The sequence below is a fragment of the Ambystoma mexicanum genome, chromosome 10 (assembly GCF_040938575.1).
Source record: "Ambystoma mexicanum isolate Mex_15411 chromosome 10, UKY_AmexF1_1, whole genome shotgun sequence".
NCBI lineage: Eukaryota > Metazoa > Chordata > Amphibia > Caudata > Ambystomatidae > Ambystoma > Ambystoma mexicanum.
This window is the reverse complement of record NC_090932.1, coordinates 1,110,320,480-1,110,342,852: the sequence shown is the minus strand read 5'-3', so window position 1 is coordinate 1,110,342,852 and position 22,373 is coordinate 1,110,320,480. Positions and strand designations below refer to the sequence as shown.

The window sequence follows — 22,373 nt, the reverse complement described above, 5'->3', positions numbered from 1 at the left end:
TCTGACGAGGTGGGAGAGAGACCTGGGGCGTCGTTTCTTCGATCTTTTTGCCGAAGACGACGAGCGATGGGAATCACTACGGGACCTAGATCGATGCCTTTCGCGTCGAGGAGAATTCTCCTCACGGGATCTCGACGCTAGAGGTTTTTCGATCGGTTTTTAGACCTACCTGTAGCTTTCCTCTCCTCTCCTCTCTCGCAAGGCCTTCCCCGTCATCGCCTGACACTTCGTACAGGCCTCCATGTTGTGGCCTTCTCCGAGGCACCACAAACACTCTTGATGTAGGTCCGTGATCGACATTTTTGACCAGCATGATTTGCACTTTTTGAATCCCGATTTCGTGGTCGGCGTCGATGACTAGGACATATTTCGTTATTATATATTCACACAGAACTCAAGGCGCGCCGAATGTCCGAAGCAACGTATACTGCGGAAAAACGGAACTGAGGCCAACGGGCGCCGCCCATGCTACTTATACACCTGATGACGTCACCCTCGACGGAGGCCTTCGCAGGACCATCGACTCTACATCGACGCACGGCGCCCTCTGCCGAAAAAGTTTCCGAAGACAGCAAAGCTGGATGGAATACATCTAAGATGAGGAATACATTGGAGGACACAATCCACTCGAATGGGGAAATTTGCAGGCCCAATACCCAAAACGTTTTAGATGCACGGATCGGAATACAAGGTTTCTTCCCTCCTGTGCTGCAGCCTATTCTGGAGTGAGTCGGCAGAATTTGTAAACCCGGAACAGCCTGTGTTGCACCCTTGGAAAATTCCCAGGCAGCACCCCGGTCTATCCGGCTGGAATGGTAGACAGGGAATTACAGTGGTATACAGCAAGTGACTTTGGGCATAGGGGAACTCCAAACAAACAGAATACAATCAAGGGGGTTTTCTCACCCAATGCATCAGAACTGTGGGGGACACCCTTGTGAATCCCACCATCTGTCTATTTATTCCTGACACTATCTCAAATAGGTACATCATAGCACTGGCCTCTTGGAGGCAGGTCCCAATTAATAAATAAATTTCATCTCACTGTGCATTACCTAAAAAGAATTCCCCCAAGCCTGCCATCTTTTATACATAAACATATCACTGTCAAAACCGGTCAAAATCATTCTATGATTTAAGAACGTCTTTGAGAGATGGTTTGAGGCTGGATTTCGAGGTTAACCTCTCGAAAATGGGCATTTTTGCAGCAGGTCATGAGATATTACCCTACATATGCACACAACATAATAAAAGATTCTGAAATGTTTTGAAAACACTGGACAAACTCCCCCAGAAGTAAAATAAAATACACTTTAAAACAGGAAACCCCAACTATATCCAAGAGGTAAAATGGCAACAAGAGAGCAATTCTCCTTTCCTGAGACACCAGTTTGGAGAAATCTAGCCCATATTGCCACTAAAGAATAGGTCAACTGTAGTAGTAGGAGATTTGTTCCTGCCAGGCGAGTAGACCAGAAAGGAAACCAGTGAATGAAAGAAATGTGGTTGAGATAAAAAAAGTCTTGTGGAGATGGGCGTGGCTTCGAGTCATGGCGGTCGGTTTGGCTCTGTGAGAGCTCCCGGCTGGCGCCACGCTACCAGCCACAATGCCCGGTGAAGTTTGAGTTTTAAAGCTGCTGAGAAGCAGAGTTGTGCGGAGCAGATGCTAGTGCACGTCCAGGGAGTCTACCGACACGAAACTGTGGGGGCTAACGGCTGTTCCTTCGGGCTCTGAGGCACGCAGATCCCTCCTGCATATCGAGAGGAAAATGGCGTACTCCACCTAATCCTGGTGCGGCCGTTGGGGGAGTGGCCCGATCCGAGCCCGTGACACGGGTTGGGTGCAGCAGAGCTCCGGGCTCTGCCCCCGGCACGTCGGACCGACGGCGGTCTCCGGCGGAGCAGCGAGCCGAGCGGGGCTCCCCTGGCAAGCAGCGCTTTCTCCTCTCCCTGCGCCTGGCCGCCTCCCCTCCCCCCCCGCTGCACGAACAACCAGAGCGTTGATCCCCTGTGCGCTTCGGTGGGGGAGGCCGTGGTCTGGGGGCCTCTGCCAGTGGGCCTGCTTCCCGACTCCTGGAATCTTCGTCCCGCCGCCGGTGTGCGGTTTTCTGCCTCACGCTCGGAGGCGGGGCCTTCTCGGGAGAGACTCACTGGGGACCTGCTCTCGAGCCTACGCCAGAGCTCCTGGACGCGTCTCGGCAGGAGCTGCTGGGGGTCGCTGCGGGCCCTCGGGCCCGGCCGCAGGGAGGTGCCTGGCACCTGCCCAGGGCACAAACCCCCCCCCTCCCCCAGGGACACAGCGGCGGAGGGGGACCTAAGCCAACCAGTCCTGAGCTGCCCCGCTGCATCCCGGCCCTGGTCGCAGGGGCCATCCTGGGAACGCTTCGGGCCCTCGGGCAGAGTGTGGATCTCTGCTTCAACCTCAGAGGTGGGCCTCCTCGGGAGCGACACTCCAGGATCTGGCGCCCGACCCTCACCCAGAGCTCCTAGACACTCCTCAGCGGAATCCAGGGGGGGGGGTCGCTGCAAGCCCTCGGGGCCCCCCGTGGAGAGGAGCCTGACACCTGCCCAAGGCACAAGCACCCCCCCTCCGGGACACGGCCGCAGAGGGGGTCCTGAACCATCCGGACCGGAGAGTCCCAACTGTATCCCGGCCCTGGTAACGGGGGCCCCGCTGCTGCGGGGGCCCGGGCACCCTCTCCAGCTAGCCAGACACACACTGCGGGCCTGCTGGTACCCCCCGCCCCCCAGTTGCACTCCGCCGGGGCTCGCCCCCGGAGAATATAACAAACCGCCCCCCTGGCAATCAACACAAGCTGACATCCGGGATCCTGGGGGGTCTCCCTTCACGAACAGCTCTTTTGGCAGCCTTACACCATCTTCAATCTAGAACATTTCTGCCTGGAGGTTTGACAAGCCTCCATTACCTCTACGACCCCCTGAATTGAGGCCCGGCAGGTGAACAGGACCGTGCTCAGTACAAGCCTGGCGGCTGGAGCCCCTAGGCCCTACTCTACAGCCGGGCCGGCCTCTGACGCCGTGGGATCCTGCCACAGCCCACCCCCGCCTCGCAGGGGTTCGACGGGGCGAAGGGCAGCACTGAGGAGGGGCCTGCCTGGGGGCTCCCCACCCCAGGCCAACTCCGCTCTGGGACGGTACCATCCCACACAACACCTCCTTGGGGAGAGCCTTAGTCCCACAACCATCGTAGATCAAGGTAAGGCGGCACCTGCCGCACCACGCCCTGTGGCACTCCTCCCAGGGGCTCCAAGAACGAGAGTCACCCGCGGAGCCCCCTCCCGAGGCCGGTCCGGCTCCTGCACTACACTATCTGGGTCCGGGGCTGCAAGCTGCTGCCAAGTTCTGACCTGGCCCCCAAGTGGGACCCGACTCCCCTGGACGCTCTGCAACTTTATGTGACTAGTCGGGGCTCGGGGGCCCGAGGCTGCCTCCGAGAAATTCTCCCTACAGCAAGATACTAGGGAGCGATCCATACCTCCTGAGCTAACCAGCCCTCCCTCCCCCGAGGTACAAAGCCGAGTGAAAGATTCTGGGAGAATCCGCAGGAACTGGTTAGGGTTAGGAACCTACCTCCTTCCCTCTGGGTACGGGGTCGCCCTGCATAGCTATGTCCAAACCTACCAAAACAACTAAGCAAACGGACATCTCCACGCTACTGAACATGCCTTCGGGGGGGGGGGGGGGGGAGAAAAACAAGAAGAGTGAGCACAGCGAGGGTGGAATGGGAAATGTCCCGCCCGAGGGCCAAGCAACCATGGCCTCCCAATCTGTCACAAAAGCTGATTTGCATGACCTCTTATCAGCCCTCACCAGGGAGTTTCAAAAGGGGACGTAAGAAGTAAAAAATCAAATTGCTCTTCTGGACAAGAGAGTGGGGGAGATCGAGTCAAGAACCGAGGAAATTTAAACAACGCTCTGCGAACAGAACTTTGAGATCGGATAAGGAGCTGACAGAATTAGGGCCCTGGAGTGCAGATGTGAGGCACTCGAAACCAAACAAGAAGATGCTGAAAACCGCTCTAGGCGGAACAATATCAGGATTCGGGGCATTCCACTGGCGATCGCGGAGAAAGACCTCCCATCTTACGTAGCCGATCTCCTCCGACACATCAACACCCTTCCAGATGACGCCCCCCCTGGAGCTTGACAGGGTGCATAGAGCCAGACCCAGGCAAAATCCTAATGGCTCAGCTGATGTGCTGGTCAGAGTCCACTTCCACAAGCTCAAGGAGGAGATTATGCAAGAAGCCAGGGCCATGGAACACATCCACTTCTGGGACCCGGAGATAGCCCTTTTCCAAGACTTGGCAGCAGCGACATTAGCAAAACGAAGAGCTCTCAAACCCATGGCGGACTGGCTACGCGAACGCAAGATAACCTACCGCTGGAGCTTCCCCTCGGGCCTCGCCTTCATATGGGAGGGGGAAAACCAGACAAATCCCTTCCCCGCGAGAAGCGGAACTATTCATGAACCCGGAGGCGGGAGGAGGCTCCCGGGAGCTCGGGCCACTCACCCGAGGGAACTAACACAGTCTCTCCGCTCATGGTCCCGAGTGGGGGGCGTTGCAGGATGCGAGGCCTGCCCTCCAAGGGGAAGAACAACAATCGCTGATGCCGCCCCCTCTCTAACCACCGAAAACTCTGCTTAGGCGGATGGGACTCGTCGAATGATGGGGTCCAAGCCTTCCTGGGCCCTTGGCCGAAACGACTATCTATACTCCATCCCGCAATGCTATATTTTCACCGACAATGCACAAGGCCCTAGGGTCTCCCATCTAGCTGGTAGCCACGGCCCAGCCGACAACCCCGTTGGTAGAAGGCTGGTCTGGATACTGATACCTGTTCTATGTTTTAGGTTTTGTTCTAGTTACTTTTGTTTGTTAACCATGGTCAAATGGAAGGGGGGAGCTGGATCTAAGGAGATAGCTGAAGGAAAGGGTGAACCAGGGGTCAGGGCGCAAGCAGCATGGGGGTTTCGCCCCCTACACGAGTCCACCGCATCATGTACAGCCCAGCCCACAGGGGAAGGGGAGATCTCAACCCTGCATTCGGACGGAAGCAAGGGAAATCCACTAACTATCCGGCTGGGTCATTTGTCGATAATTTAAAGAGCCATCTGTGTTAACCTGGGACATCCAGGGTCTGAATGCCCCTCGGAAGAGGAAGTCCATACAGCACAGGCTTTCCCAGCTGGCACCTGATATTATATGCCTTCAGGAGACACACCTCAGGACAGACGAGCGCCGCATTTCTTTCCAACACTACACAAAACGCTTCTTCGCCTCTGCTGGCCTCAAGAAAAGAGGGGTGGCCATCTTAATAAGCCGAGACGTCCCTTTAACGAATATCACGATCAAAAGAGATCCAGAGGGGCAGTACAGTCTTCTGAAAGGCCGGCTGGTAGAGCTTCCCATCACCATAGCAGCTATATACTGCCCAAACACAGCGCAAAGCCTTTTCCTTCGTAACCTCCTTCCTGTACTTACAACCTCCACTGAAGGTCAGCTGCTCCTAGGGGGCGATTTCAACCTGACTCCAGACCCTAACCTGGATAAAACACTCCCTCTATCCAAGGAGGACTTCGGCAAAGCTCTCGCCATGGCAGAATTCTTAAGGGAAACCGACTCCATTACACATTCTTCTCCCACGCCCATCTGGGGCACTCAAGCATCGATCTACTGCTTCTCTCCAGTTCTCTCATTCCCTGCGTTGAAACCATCCAAATAGGACACAGAGCCCTTTCGGACCACGCTCCGGTCATAATGAAACTTAGGGTACAGAGCTTTCCCGAGCCGACCCAGCGACAATGGAAACTTCAAGACCAGATCTTGACAGACATAGCGATCAGAACGGAAATGTCGGGAAGCCCTCAAGAACTACTTCAAGGAAAACACCACCAAAGACACATCGATATCCACGATTTGGGATGCCATGAAACCGGTGATCAGGGGCACGGCTAACGATTGCACCGCCAGGCTATGACGTCTACACAAACTACAGCAGGACAAACTCGAAGCGGAGGTGTTCGAGGCGGAACGTATCCTGAAACAGGGTCAGAACAGGAAAGCGAGCCGAGCGCTCCAGAAAGCAAAACGCTCTCTAGAAATGCACCTAGCAGACAAGGCGGCCAGAGCACTAACATACACCAAACAATTTTACTATGTGCACAGCAACAAAGCAAACCGCCTCCTGGTCCACAAATTGAAAAGGCTGCACTCGAGGAACACCATCCAATGTCTCCAGGATGCACAGGGAACGCCGCGCTACGCCAACCCAGAGAAAATGGACAGCATGACGGCACACCACAGAGTAATCATGTCGGGTTCCCCTACGGCAGCAGACGCACATTCGAATTACCTAGCTGGGATTGAGCCGTGCGACCCACACCCTCAACTGGCAGCCCTAGAATCCCCGATCTCGACAGAAGAAGAGAGTGAGGTCATAGCAAAATTGAAAAACTCAACGCCTGGTCCGGATGGGCTCACAGCTCCATTTTAAAGAAGTTCTCATACATACTCCCCCCCCTACCCCAGCTGGCAGCCCTCTTCAACTCCTTCCTTTCGTCAGGGACAATCACCCCCTCGATGGAAGAGTCGCTAACAGTGCTGCTTTTGAAACCTGGCAGGGACCGGAGCCTCTGTGCCTCTTACAGACCCATCACGCTCCTGAAATAGGACGCCAAAATCTCTGCCAAAATCCTAGCGAACAGGCTGGCTCCCTTACTCCCGGACATCATACACCCGGATCAAACCGGATTCATCCCCGGCCGTCGCACTCATGACAATATAAGAACCATAAACGTTATCGAATCAGCCAGCAGGAAGGGTGAGGAGTTGATGGTGCTCTTGCTCGATGCTCAAAGCTTTTGACATGCTAGACTGGGGCTTTTTACAAAAAACAGGCACTATGGCCTCGGCCCTAATTTCATAAAATGGACACAAGCTAACTATCAGCATCCATCCACCAGGCTGAGAATTAACGTAACCAAATCCGACACAATTCACATTTCAAGAGGCACAAGGCAAGGATGTCCCCTCTCCCCACTGATCTTTGCCCTCTCCATGGAGCCGTTCGCAAGCAGAGTACGGCAAAACGCAGCAATCCAAGGCATGGCAATCAAAGCCCAAATATACAAAGCCGCCTTATATGCCGAAGATGTCCTCTTAACATTAACCAAGCCTAGGGAATCCATGAAAGCTCTGTGGACGGAACTGAAAGAATTTGGGGAAGCATCGGGGTTCAAGGTCAACCTTTCCAAGTCATCGGCGCTGGGCATCAACCTACGTTGATCTCTGACGACGGACCTGGAAAACGAATATCTCATCCCCTGGGCGAAAAAGCACCTATCATACCTAGGGGTCCAGCTGCCAAGCACACCCAACGGACTATGCAAAGCTAACTTTCCTCCGCTGTTTAAAGAACTCAAGAGCGATCTACTACGCTGGCAGAAACAGGAGATCTCCTGGTTCGGAAGAATTACGGCTCTGAAAATGAACCTCATTCCAAGATTACTTTACCACTGCCCAGCCCTACCAACTGCTATCCCGAAGCAAGCTACACAGAAACTACAAAGGAGCATCATGAGGGACATCTGGGAAGGAAAACAGCCACGTATCCCAAGGAAACTCATGCTACGGGGACGGGCGGTGGGAGGATTGGGAGCATCTGACGTTGCCAGATATATCCTGGCTGCCCAGCTCTCGCATGCATTCGCCTGGCCACCTGCCACACCGAAACCCCGTTGGCAGGAGCTGGAGGAGGCCTGGAGACAAGTCCCGATAAACGCACTACCACATATGAAACGCTCCATCGACCGTGCAGGCATGGGGGCCTCTCTCGTCAACCGAAAACACGGTGGTGAACTGGAAGAAGGCGGCGCCGCTATGGAGAGTCCGCAGCACAACAGGCCAACTGACCCCGATATGGATGAATCCGGAATTTTCGCCGGGAATCAACCCCAGGGACTTCTCGGGGTGGAGGGAAGGAGGACTGGAGAAAGTGCAAGACTTTCGAGGAGGGAAATCCTCTGGACTTCGAGGCCTGCAAGGCGAAATTCAAGGTTCCTGAAAATGAGAGGTTCAGATACACCCACGTCCGGCATTGGCTCTCAAACAGGAGCATGAAAAACCTTGGAAGCAGAGACCTTACAGCCCTGGAGCAGACCCTCACATCGCCTCCCCCTAAGGGCAAGATTTCTACCCTCTACAAGATCCTAGACAGAACTGACCCGACCCGCAAGGAACCATATATGCTCAAATGGGAGAGAGAGATTGGGAGACCCAATGAGCCGGAGGAATGGGACCAAATCTGGACAAGAGCAAATAGAGGCTCGAAATGTGTGTCCAATAAGGAGGGGGCATTCAAGGTATGCTACAGGTGGTACCGAACCCCAGAATCTCTCATATGCAACCCGGCAATCCCACCGTCGTGCTGGAGAGGTTGCCCAGACGAAGGCACACTATTCCATCAGCTCTGGACATGCCCCAAGGCGACTCAATTTTGGAAAGCAGTGCTAGATCCAATCAAAACGATCACGGGCTTATCAATCCCATGGGACCCAGGTATCGTACTGCTCGGAGCAAGCGGCGAGGGCCAATTCCCGCGATCAGGCCACAGAGCAGAACTTTGCTCCAACCTGCTGACTGCTGACAAGATCTCAGTGGCAAGGCTTTGGAAAAACCCAGAGAGCCCGTCAGTCCAAATGTGGTGGACTAAAGGTTGGGACATAATAGCGGCGGAAAAAAATCACTGCTCTCAGGTTCGGGAAGAGACAAATTCTCCCATACTTGGTCTTCCCTGACTACGCACAGACATACCCAGGCCTGGCCCAACAACCTCCCTCTCTACGTTAGATGGACAAATATGACTGAAATAGAAGACGGAAGAGTTGCCGGGGATACCCACCTGGGGAGTTCAACTCCTGCTAGCAAAATCAGAGTCGAAATAGCGAAGGCCTTGAACTGAGTGGTGCCTTCTCCCTTCACCCAGCAGGATCCTGAAGCATTAACAACCTTCAGGAGTTTGTAATCCGTCGCGGGGCCTCGAGGGGCTCACCCCCACCGAACTATGCCCCCCCATGCAGTTATACCTTCCCCACTGACCTACAGTTATTGTTTATGTTTTCTGTTTGTTTCTTTGACTTGTATTCTCAAGCGAGACAGTGCCGATTGAAGCACCCTCATTTTACATGCCATAATGTTTAACTTGCTTGTTTAAAACCAATAAAAACATGTTTGGAAAAAAAAAAAAGTCTTGTGGAGAGACGCAGTTTTACAAAGTGCTGCGTCCTTGAAAGTAATGGTTGTGCTATGACAAAAGCATTCCATTGAAAGAATGCTTGTGATGAGTTGAGATTTACTTTGAAACCTGAGAAAGACATTTGTTCGGCATTAAGGAGGGATGTGTACCTAGCACCACCCTCGATTCGTGGAAAGTTGGTATGGCTGTTTGCAGGATAGGACCTGGATCTCACCTACCCTCCTGGCAGAGGTGATGGCCACTAGGAAAGCCGTCTTCTACAAGAGGAATTTCAGTTGAGCTTGATGCAGAGGCTCAAAAGGGACTCCCATGTACCTCGTGAGAACCACGTTGAGTTCCCACAATGGGGAATGAGCCTTCACCGGCAGGAAAGATCTGAAAAGTCCTTTGAGAAACTCCTTGACGAGTCGATGGGACCAAAGCAACGATCTTCCGGTCAATCTGGTGTAGAGGGAGATGGCTGGCAAATGCACGATGGAGGCGTGCGCCAGTCTGGCCTTGGCCAAGGATAGCAAGTATGGCAGGATCTGTGGGGCCGTGATCCCCAAAGGGGCAATCTTCTGTGACCGGCACCACGTAGCGAAAAGCTTCCACTTGTGACTGTAGTACTTAAAGGTCGACAAAGCCCTTGCAGTCTGCTGGCAACTAGTATCCTCCAAACTCTAGGGCTGCAGGACCAAAGCCCTCAGGTTCAGCGATCCCGAGTAGTGATGCAGAACTGTGCCTCCTTCGTAGCTCCAGGATGTTGATTTGGAGGTCCCTCTCATCCGGCAGCCACAGGCCTCTGACATGCAGACGTCCAGTGTGGGCTGCCCAACCTTCCTGAGAAGTGTCCATGGTGATGGCTGCCTGGTAAGGAGGGTTTTGAAACCCTGTGCCCGAAGCGATGTTGGAGCGGACGCCCCACCACATTGTCGCTCAACAGAATTCATCGATCGGGATCTTGTCCGCAAAGCTTCCTGACACCTGTATCCAGCGAGCTTCCAGGAACTCCTGAAGAGGTCACATTTGGAATCTGCAGAGCCGGATAAGGTGGAATGAAGGATGACATCATGCTGAGCAACGACTTGCTGGTTCGTACTGTGGCCTTCTCCACAGACAACAGCCACTGCACCTTCCCTTGAATGGCCGCTACCCTCTCCTCCGAGGGTGACGTCAGGCAGGACACCGTATGGAGTATGGCTCCTAGGAACAGCGCGTTCTGCGATGGCATCAAGCAGAACTTCGGATAGTTGGAGAAACCTAAGATCCGTCAGTAGCTGCACAGTCGTCTCGGTGTGTCGGATGGCTAGCTCACTTGAGGGGCCCAGTTAAGCCAGTCCAGGTACAGGAACACGTGTATACCCCGCAGATGTAGATGGGCTGCCACCGGTGCCAGTCAGTTTGTGAACACTCTGGGGGCAGACTTCAATCCGAAAGGCAGGGCCTTGAACTGGTAGTGCTGGCCCTGCACTAGGAAATGCAGAAACCATTGATGTTTCTTGTGAATGGGGACATGGAAATAGGCGTCTTCCAGGTCCAGCAAAGTCAAGTAGTCTTTCTTCCAGTTGGACTAGCATGTGCTGCAACATGACCATCCTGAACTTTTAGGACTTTAAATATTTGTTGCCACGTCTTAGGTGAGGGTGGGCCTCCAGCCCCCTGTCTTCTTCCTGACCAGCAAGCATCTGGAATAGACTCCGGAGCCCCGGAGCCGTTGGGTAAATATCACACCCTTTCGCAGTATGGCCCTCACCTCTTCCAGGAGCTGAGGAATGTACTGCTCCTGACGGGACAACGGAGGGATCCGCAGACACCTGCTTTGAAACTCCAGGGTGTGCCCTTGGGCGAGAGTATCCAGCACCCATCTGTTGGTGGTGATCTTCTTCCACTCGCTGACAAACCTAGTCAGCTGGCCGCCCACCGGGGTGCACGTGCGGGGGCCTGACGTCCCGGCTGGTTCAGGCCTGTTTCGGAGGCGGTGTCCTGCCCTGCGGGCGATGGCGAGGCTGTCCTCCGCTACTGTATGCCTGGGAACAGCTGCTGTAGACTTCCCGCATTGTGGATCTGGAAGGTTGGCAGCATGACGAGGAGAAACCTTTGGAAGACCTGCTTGGCTTTCCCCTGGAGGAGCAGAAGGAAGAGCGCTGCTGTTGTAGAGTGCCCAAGGAACGGGCCGTCTACATATCAGTCTTGATGGCCTGGAGGGACTTGTGGACGACCTTCCCAAATAAGTTCTCTCTATCGAAGGGCATGTCTAACACCTTCGCCTGGAATTCCTGCCGGAAATTTGTGGCTTTCACCCAGCCTTGTCAACGTAGGCACTGCTCCCCATCTGCTGGAACCCTGTGTTGGCGACGTCCAACGCCACAGTAATGGCATGATCAGACACAACCTTCCCCCAGAATAGGGACTAGCTTGCACCATAGCTCCCGGTTGTACCAGGCCAGGATCGCCAGTGCGTTGGCCTCCTGGATAGTGGACACTGCAGTGTAAATCACCTTCCTTCCCACGTTGTCCAACTTGTTCCCCTCGCTGTCCGGAGGAACCGAAGATGACGAGGACGGGTTAGTCGAAGACATGCTCTTGGCCGTCGATACAACCGAATCCAGCGATGGCTGCAACCTCAGGCAATTGGGTGCGGAGTCCAGCACCTGATCATTCTTGTCCGGCCTATCCAGATTAGCTGGAGCCATGCAAGGGTTCTTCATGAGGGCCAGGTCCTCTTGCCACACGTAGTCTAGAAGGGGAACCGCCATGATGGTCTTCCTCCTGGTCTCGCACCTCTGGTACAAGAAAGCCACTTTCCTGGATTCTTCGGGCACAAGTTAAAAAAAGCTCTGAGGCTCTGGCGATCATGGAGTGGACACCATTCATCCCGTGGGGACGCTCTAGGCAAATGCGGACACCCACTGCAACGATATCCTCATCACATCCATGGTCGTGGCCGTATCCGTCCAAGTGTCTGGGTCTACTGGGGGAGATGGTGACAGACGCTGGGGTGTAGGCTGAAATAAGGGCGTCAGATGACGCTTCCTTTTCTTAGCTGGATGCTGAACCGGGATGGGGGACCACTGGAACTGGGCCCGGTGGCATCCTTTTCTGGATCTCTGACACCAAGGTATGAAGGGTCGACTGAATGTCCAGAGACATCCCTCGGCTCAACTGGCAGGATCGGAAAACTAGCCCCTGCGCCGTTGTCTCGGTCGTCCTCTTATTCCACAGTGTCTACGTTCCTCCTCTCTAAAACACATGTATTAAAGCCATTGTTCTGCAGGGTCTTGTCAACTATCTTACTTGTTAGCTGGTCTTTGTCAGCCTAGAGGGTCTCAACTTCAATTGTGCCCAGTCATCTTGTTCAATGCGTGATCATCAGCCCTCAGCCACCATGATTAGTTTAGTTTTGACATGTTACTTCAGGTAGAATGGGTCCTTCGGCCTTGTGGAGAATCCTTCCCATGTAATCTATAGCATTCTCCAACGCTCCGAATAATCCATCTGGACAGGGTTTGTTTCGTTACTGCTAGTCCTAATTTATAACCTGTGTATCCAATTCATCTTGGCGAAGCTTCACCATTCGCGAAATATAGAAACTCAAAGCTCTTCTTGGGTCAAGTCTGTGTAGCCTCTCCTCTTCCTTTCCCCGGATGAGGGGGTGGGTAAAAAGTCGGTAAAATAATCTTTTGAGATACATGGAATTCTCAGACGATTTTAGGTAGAAACAAAGGTTTTACCTTAAGAACAATCATGTCTCTATAAAAAGTAGTAAAAGGGGGTTTGCAAAACAACGCCTGCAACTCGCTCACCTTGCAGGCTGATGTGAGAGCTACTAGTAAAATGGCCTTGAATGTCAGATGTTTTAAAAGACAGGAATGACGAGGCTCGAAAGGATAAATTTTAGAACAAGATTCAAATCCCAAACAGGGACTTGAAAAGGAATTGGGGGAAACGCATTAGTGAGCCCCTTGAGAAACTGTATGATTAAAGGAATTTTAAAGTACGACACATCCTCAGAAGAGCACTCACAAATTAAAAGCGCTGCCAAATAACCTTTAATGGTTCCAATCTGGAAACCCAGATTTGCCAAATGTAGCAAGAAAGAAAACACCATAGGTGTATTACATTGAAATGGATCCACATTCTTATCTCTGCACCAATTGCAGAATCTGTTCCAACGGCACAAAGATTTGGTTGTTGGCCTTCTGGCCGAAAGAAAAATCTCCATTAGGTCATCTGGGAGCTCCCAATACTTATATCTCAACCTCTCAGAAGCCATGCGTGAAGGTCGAGTGTCTTGATATCTGGATGGAGAACCTGACCCTCATATCGCAAGAGAAGGTCCTCTCCTTGTGGAAGATGCACTGGAGGGCAGGTGGACATGTCCAAAAAGTCTGGGTACCAGGTCCTCCTAGCCCAATCCGGAGCAATAAGGATCATGGATTTCCCGAACTTTCTCTAACTCCTGATCATGTGAGGAATGACAGGGACTGGAGGAAACGCGTACAGGAGTGGAAACTCCCAGTCCACTACGAACGCGTCCCGTAGAGCTCCTCTTGGGGGAAATTCCCATGAGGGGAAGAGCTCACACTTCAGGTTGACACTGGTCGCGAACAGGTCTACTTGAGGTGTTCCCCAAAGGGTAATGATCTCTTGAAAGACCAGAGTTAGTTCCCACTCATGGGAGACTGTTCTGCCTGTTCAGAGCGTCCGCTGCCATGTTCACCTCTCCAGCCAGGTGAACTGCTGATATGGAGACGCCTTCTTGAATTGCCCAAAACCAGAGCTGCATTGCCTCTCTGCACAGAGGTAGTGACCCTACGCCTCCTCTCTTATTGGCGTGTTGTCCATAATTATCAGGACATTCTTCCCCAGTACAGAAGGCAGAAAATCCATCAGCGCTAGTCTGATCACCCTCAGCTCCAAAAGGTTGATGTGTAGTTTGGACTCCGATGGAGACCAACGACTGCGGAGTGTCATATCGTTGGAGTGGGCTCCCCACCCCGTGAGTGAGGCGTCCGTCACTACCGGCATCTCCGGCCATGGTTGCCAAAAAGGTTCCCCCTTCAGAATGTTGTCCTTGCAGGCCCACCACAGGAGATCCTCTGCGACTCTGCTTGGAACTTGGTGGTCTTAATTCTCGGGCAAGATGTCAGACGTTCGAGTCCTGAGAGCCCATTGGAGGGATCTCATTCTCAGGAGAGCCTCTGGCAACAGAGAAATGCAGGATGCCATGAGGCCGAGCAACCTTAGAAAGTCGAAGGCCGGAAGACGCTGGGCACTGTGGAACTTGGGGACCTCCTGCAAAAGGTGTTGAGCCCTTACCTCGGGTGTCAAAGCTTTTGTTACGCTCACCTGATATCCCCGGGGGCATCTGGAAGACTCTGAGATCTGGAACCCTGGGTGCGTAGTTGCCCAGTGGTAAATAATGAATCTGCAATTACATAAAGGGAGGATTTGTGATAACTCTCTAATGGGTGAATCTCCCTCTGATCGATTCCCTTCCTACTGGGTTTTTTCTCACCTTAGCTATTTGTAGAGTGAGCTATCCGTCCTGCGTTTCTTGTGCATGGGTGCTCGACTTTTGTTGGCGAGCTGCCCGAGTTGCTTCACTGGTGCAGTATGCCTTCCTTGGGCCCAGGCCTGCTGTGACCCAGAATCTGCTGGTAGGCAGGTAGGTTTGTTAATTGTAAGTCTTTGTTCTGTTTATGGTGGGAATTCGTTAATGTCTTTATCTGCTTTTCAGGTGCGAAGGTCTTGATGATGACGTGCCAGATGGAGAGGCACGTTTCTAGGTAAGAGAAAGCGCAAAGCGCAGTGCCTTATTGTCTTTTAAAGCTAACCTGTGTTTTCTTCTCATCACAGGCCGCGGTGGTGCTGCGAGTGGATGAGAGCGCGAGGAAAAACTGGTCCCCGGAATCCATTAAGGTAAGTACAGTGCTGTGCGGTTGTTTAATATTGAAAGCGAAGCCGAATATGTCTTTTTCCTTTGCAGATGTTGCTGTGGTGTTCCGGATGGAAGCGCAGTGTAGCGCGATGGAATTCAGTTAAGACTGATGGAATTCAATATTTTGGAAGCGCGCGCGTTCTGATATTGTTTTTCCTTTTCTCATTATTGCAGGTCGCGATGTTCGAGCAGCAGCTGTGGTAGCAGTTCGCTGGATGTCCTTAAGATAGTACTCACAGGTGAGTGATGTTTCTTGTTCTCTGTTTCCACACATTGCAGCCCGGTTGAGATGCGGAGTGCTGGATGGTGTTTTTTCAGGTAAGACAGAATAATCTTGTTCTTGCAGGACTACAGGAAGATGCTGAAGACCAGGAGCTGGACACGGTGAGCATCACGCTGCTGGTTGCAGAATAACGCGAAGCGTGTTCTGCAGTCAGGGTGTGGTTTATATAGCCCAGGGAAAGTAGTTCCAGGCCTGCCACACCCAAAACACTAGACCGCATGGCTTGGTTCTTGAGAACTAGACTGTGTGGGTGCTTCCATGTTGAATTTAAAGACCCATGTAGTTAATTGAAAGTAAGCCTGGTAAGTCGAGATATCCTTACAGTGTATGAGCCTGGTACCAGAAGCGCCAGGACTGGCTCCAGGAGCCTTTTTGCTGAAGTCTTGAGGCCCTTAGAGTAATTGTGGGAGCTTGCTTGTGGCACAGCTTGTGGCCCCGGACAGTGGTCATGACAGCTTTTCCCTGAGGCGGCATCCAGGACTGCTCTGATGAACTGGAGTCTTTGTGATGCTTCTTGAAATTGAGGGACAAGCCCAGTCTGTGTAGAGACAGGTTTGTTGCCACAACCGCCATTAACTTGGTGAAAACCCTCAGGGTCGAAGTCCGTCCAAATGGAAACTGATAGTGAGAACTGCGAACCTCAGGTACCTTCTGCAATGGATAGGGCACATGAAAGTATGCATCCGGATGGTCCAATGACACCATCCAAACCTGAAGCTGGAGGGCCTGAAGGATCTGAGAAAGGGTAACCATCTTGAACTTGTCCTTCCGGAGGAACTTGTTCAAGTATCTCAAGTCTAAGATTGGTCTCAATCCCCCGTCCTTCTTGGGGATTAGAAAGTATGGGGAATACCACCATGTGTTCCATTCGGATACAGGTACTGGTTCAATAGCACCTTCTCTAACAGGCTCAACATTGCACAAGGAACGGATATGGAGTTTTGAGTGAGCAGTTCCCCAGTGGATTGATTGAGGTCTTGTTATGAATGGAAGACAGTAACCACGGGCTACAGTTTCTAATGCCCAAGCATCTGAAGTAATGCCTCGCCATTCTTGCAGATGCAGAGACAGTCTGCCTCCTAGTCTTGTGGATTAAGACCTCAGAGGTTTTGAGGCAGCTGGAACAGTACACTGTTTCGGCAGACTTAGTACCTCTCCCTCGTCCACCTCGAGGGAATCTTCTTTGGCCTCTTTGACTAGCCTGTCCTCTCGCTCTACCAACTGAGGAGTAGAAGCAAAAGGACTATACGCCTCAAGAAGATCCACTGGGGTAAGATTGTTATAGCTGTCTGATTGCGACACCAAGTCATTTTGCCGCCGCCTTAGAGGTCTGCAGCTTCTCCAGGATTTCGTCAGCATTGCTGCCAAACAGGTGAGAATATAGAGCAGTCTGGACTGCACATCCGCTGCAAATCCCAACTTTCGCACCCACGCAAATTTGCGTAGTACATTACTTGTCGCCATGGTTCTACTGATGCTGTCAGCCGTATCCAGTCCTGACTGGATTGAATCCTTTTGTGGACCCTGGTCCGGGATATCTGTTAAATCGTGCTGCTCAAATGGGAGAGTAGGCCTGTTCCAACCTAGAAAGTCAACCACCCTGGTCATGAGTTGCCTATAGGAGGCTTCAGCATGGTCTAAAGGGTCGGGTTTTGCAAATTCCAATTCAGGTGATCTATCCACACCACTCGCTGTCTGGAGGGTCCCCAAAGTCCTTCAACCTGGACTCTTGCAACATCAGGGCTTCTGTCACGTTAAGGGTACCGAACTCCAGGCCAAAGTGTGGAGTGCCTGCATCAGAAGGTTCATGTTCTTCATAAATTGACGATAAAGATTTGAAGAAATCTGTTGTCGGTACAGGTTTGTAGGTTTTCTCTGCCTGCTTTGGCTAAAGGAGTAGTCTTCGTCGAACCAGTTGTCGACCGTTTCTTCGATATCAGCGGCGTCAACGTCTTCGACACTGGAGACAGATGACCTCGACGCCAATGACGTGGATGGCCTCAAAGCCTTTTTTGCAGACAACGCCCTTGAAGGCTAGACCCTCGACTCAGTCTTCAACGAAACTACGTCGGGCCTCGACTGCTCACGATGAGTCAATGGCGTATGTCCCAGGCAAGCAAGATTTAGACTTTGCCTTCACTTTGTTGCCTTTATGCAGTGCGACCGTAGCATGGCTTCTCTCCTTGTCCTTCGAGGAGGCCGGGGCCCCCTGCTCGAATATTTTAAACAATTCTCTCTGAAACTCTTCCCATTGGGCAGCAGTAGAGTATTTGGTCGGACGTGAGTCTTTCAGGTGAGGAATCAGTAGAAGACGATGGAAACCTGTGACTCCTTTTTTTCGACTTGTTAGTCGAAGAATGGGAAAACCCACTCCAGCAGCGAGATTGCTTTTTGGATCGAGATTTTAGATTTTAATGTAGGGGATTGAGGGTGTTCTACCCGCCGCTAGTTTTCCTTTATGTTCTTTAAGAGTCTTAGTGGTCATTGCCTGACAGGAGTTGCAGTCAGCCGTGCATTGCTCTGTGCCCAGACACCACAGACACAGTCCACGAGGATCAGTGATAGACATTTTGGCACCGCAATAGTGGCACTTCTTGAAACCGGTCTTCGGTGTCGTGAGAGCCGACGATGAAGACCTTTTTCTTTTATTCATAAATCAAAGTGTGCCATAATTCTCTTGAAGCGACAGCTGCATCGGAAAGATGGAACTGAAGCCAATGGGCGCTGCACGTGCTAAATATACTGGTGATGACAGACCTCGAGACGGAGGCCCTCGAGGGACATTGAGTCGACTGCTCAAACTGGCTCTCAGCCATTTTACATTCCTATCTGCAATGAGATGCAACACCATTGGTTTTATGTGTCTGGCATCAAGGTGGGGTCAGCAGCCAAGCACAGTTAAAGGCCCCGTATTTTACAAATGTGTTTCAGCCCCCTACGTATCCAACAAACAAATGGGACTGTTAAGGGAGATGCTACAAACATTAAGGGGAGGATTCCCTATCCCCTTAGCGGGTGTGGGGCGCATCACCCCCAGTGAGATGCTGCTTGACCTGTCCCCTAGGGAGTGTTTTGCGAGCGGGCTCACCTCCCTAGTCCCAAAGGGGTGACTTCCCCTTGGGGAGAAGGGACGAATTCCCTGGATTCGTCACAGCTCTGAGTCAAGACCTCACATAGGCAAAACTGCCTAAATGGCCATTCCCTCTGTAAAATAGAACAAGACTTAAAAATGCCTTTGTAGTCATTTTGCTCTTGCTCAGGCAGAAAGTGGCTATTGGCACAGTAAAAAGAATACACAGTGGTGCAGTCAAAAAATAGAGTACACTGTTAGCACCACCCCATGCCCCAACACTTTCTGGGTGGGAAAACCTGCCCAGGACAAAATGGTATGCTTTGGGAGTACCACTGCCAAGATAGCTTTATCTGCTTCCAATCGTGGCACATCCCAAATAAGTTACAGCCTTCGTTAGGGCTTTGATCAAAAAAACTGACATTCTGAAAAAAATATGTGCAGTATACAAAAAGGAAGTCAGGGAGGGGGAATACAAAGGCACCCTAGATAGCCTAATAAAAAATGGAGTACTAACTTAACAAAATTGATTTATAAGCAACTATGGCATAGATGGGCCAGCGTTTTTCTTCCTTGCCTTCAGTGATTTGAGCCTTAAGCTTCTGTAGGCTTCACACCGTCTCCTGCTGGAGCGATTTCAAATAACAGTTGTGTTGGTCTATCCATTGGCATCTGTGTTGCAACAAGGACAAAACTTGAGAACACTGGAGGCGGAGAAGAAATCGAATTTGCAAAAATCATTTAATTCATTAAACACACATCTTTCCTAGTCCACTATCCTAAACGTCATAAAAGCCACCGTCTCCATGCAGCGTTACGAAAAAATTTCTTTCCAGTGTTCACCCCTCTAACTCCAGTCTGGCCAAACCATGGCAGAAAAAAAAATGTAAAGGTGCAACTGATGTTGGGCAACATTGTGTACATACATGTCATACATACAAGTTCAATAAGGATCCTGTAACCGATTTACCCATGCAGATGTCTAGAACAAAACACTGAGAAATGTCCACTTTGCAAGAACATTGTTTAAACAAGCATTGACAATGCCAATAATTTTGGCTTTTGTGTAGACATACAATATGTCTTTGCCAGGCACTGTAGAAAATGTAACTAACTGGGCATTAATTGTAGCAGGTGCAAAATGGTGAGAGGTCCTGGAAAATGCCTTTAAAGCCTATATGCATGCCAAAACAGTTGTCTTTGCCAATGCTGGTTTAATGGGATTTCAGTGCAAGGGCTCACATACTGCTTATAAATCAAATGGTTGAAAGTACACTTGAGCAAGACATTTTTATCATACCTGTACTGAATTTACAGATCTACTTCAGCCATTACGCTCTTAGAAGACTGCTTTGCAATAACACTGGCATGAACAAAGAACACACACTTTGATGTTAAGGCTAGATAAAGCGTTGTCAGAGATCCCTGAAATATGTGTTTTGGGCAGGGAGGGGAAAAGGGGATGGTAATGACCATAGGAATTAGCATGGGCAAAGTTAGTTAATGAGTGGGAGGGGGTAAATAAAACACGCCTACACGTATTGTGTCCCTCCTTATATCCCATCTCTCTCCCAGCTGTACTCCAATCCAATTGCTTCAGGTAAGCAGTGTTTTAAGGGTGTTGAGACATCCATCAAAATATTTTACAGCACAAAAAGAGACGACCTAGAACTAGATGAAGGCAGATCAACAAATAAAGGCTTCAGGACAAAGACTGAAGATAGTTCCTCATAGAGGAAGTGCTTTCTCAAAGTGCAAGACAGTATTGTATATTCTCAAGCCATTTATTTGGTAGAACTAATTAGAAAAATCCAGTTTGGTGGCTAGGTAGCTACTAACCTGTGTGGCATTCCCATGATGACATTATCCACCCCGGTCTCACTCGATTTATCAATGATGGTCTTCAATGCTGGAATTAGCACCTCACAGCCCTCTAATCCAAATCGTTTTTCAGAGGACCACTTTCTATGCAAGTATTCTTCAAATCTGGAAGACAAAGGTGGATTATTTTTTAAAGAAAAACAAAAGATATTCAGTCATTTAGTCATTAAGTACAAAAGTAAAAGTTACTCCCCCCATAGTAGCAACGATGCTCCTTGTCCAATGTCCACTTCCCTCCACATTTATATAGTTTCAACCATACAGGGATGGCACTGGAGCCTCTGCAAAGCAGGCTTCCCCTTCGAATTAGCATGCATAGACAGGCCAAAACGTGCATGTGTGTGGCCTTGCCCACTTCCTCCGCCCCACACTCCTTTCCCCCTCAGTCACTTGATCCTCCTTGAGGATCAGGAGGATTAACTACATCTTTAGAGTGATGGAGGATGGTAGAAAGAGGACTATGGACTCGGGTGACGAACAATACAGCAAGTAATTTTTCCTTACTGGTTCGTCATGTCCCCTTTTCTTTATACTTATGGTAGAGTATTGTAATGCATTACAAAAAATGTAACCTTTGATTCCAAGATGGAGCCTAAGTGAAATGCATTCTGAACACACATGAACATTTGGCTTCAAGCTTAAAAAGAGGCCCAGTTCTCGGAGCACAATGTGCGTTTGCTGTAGCGATGGAAAGACAGCTTGTCATGTGTTCAGATGAAGCTTGTTTTGCATTCTTTTACCATCCGAGAGCAAAGTGTCGCTTCTCAGGAGAATCCAGAGATTTACAAATTCAGTGGAGTCCAGTATCTGCAACGGCCACGCAGCTGTGCGATTCTACCGAAGGTAAACATCCCTGGAAAAATAATGGATGATATTTGGAGGGAAAGACATCACACAGACAGGGAAAGAGCAAGTCACTTCACTTCACTTCTTACTTTGAACTCCGGCTGGGCTTACTGAAGCAGACGTGTTTCCATTAGCATGTTCCCGTTGGCAAAGGATGCTCTGTCCCACCCTGGCGGTTCCCAGTGTAGGCTTGGCAGAGATGAAGAATGTTAGAGAAACACTAATGGTGATGTATGTCAGTTTAATTTCTATCTGTCTTTTACTGTGATAATCTTTAATTGCGATAATAAAGAGATCTGAGACAGGTCTATTTCAAACTTTACATGAAGTGTGAATTAATTGAGTTCCAAGACAACGCACATTGCCTTCCAGCCTTTTTGTAAGTGCAGATGGGAACCCCTTATGTTAAAAAGATCACTTTAAATTAGTTAGAAGAACAGGAAGGCAAAACAAGAACCAAGCAGGACTACCTAGAAGGTGGAACCAAACATTTCCCTAAGGACTGCTTGTTCAAACTGGACATCAGATTTGGAGCTGGTCCCAAGTGTGTAGCATGGGCAGAATACAGAGGCGGAGGCCCATTTAAATGCCTTGCAAATTGCCTCCCATGGAACATGCCTCCGAAATGATGTGCATGAAACCCTTTTGGCACAACCATGCGCTGCAGCCTTTAACAGCCTTTAACTCTTTGCAGAAGACTATCAAACCATCTTTGCCTTGTTTACTTGTCCACCTCAATGCAGACCTTCAAAAAGACTGTACAAAAAGTCTGTCTAAAGACCTTGAGGGTCTAGTTCTGAGCTCTAGGTCTCTCCAGATGGAACCTGAGAGATCTACAAAAATCCAGACAATGAAGGAGCCAGTCTGCCTCAGACTGCAGGTCCACTAAACCACTAACAAATCAATAAATAAAACACAACAGTAGAACTATCGGATTAATATGGAAGTCAGATATCACTTTCTGAAAAAACAAGGGTTGTGTTAGAAGACTTTGGCCTCCTGAAAGATGGTATAGGGTTCCAAGGCCACAGGTGCCTGCCTGCAAGTTTCCGATTCCATGAACCTAGTCGAGGACTATCAAGAATGCAAAC

The 22,373-nt window shown here is 50.6% G+C and overlaps 1 protein-coding gene across 3 annotated transcripts in view; it reads right to left on the bottom strand.

Annotated features, from left to right (window-relative positions):
• The window catches only part of OGDH (oxoglutarate dehydrogenase), a 1,050,082-nt gene that overhangs the window by 491,050 nt on the left and 536,659 nt on the right, over nt 1-22,373 (bottom strand). For all 3 annotated transcript variants that reach the window (XM_069618964.1, XM_069618966.1, XM_069618965.1), the window contains exon 7: nt 20,395-20,541. In XM_069618964.1, coding sequence (XP_069475065.1) covers nt 20,395-20,541 — 147 coding nt within the window. The remainder of the gene's footprint in view (nt 1-20,394; nt 20,542-22,373) is intronic.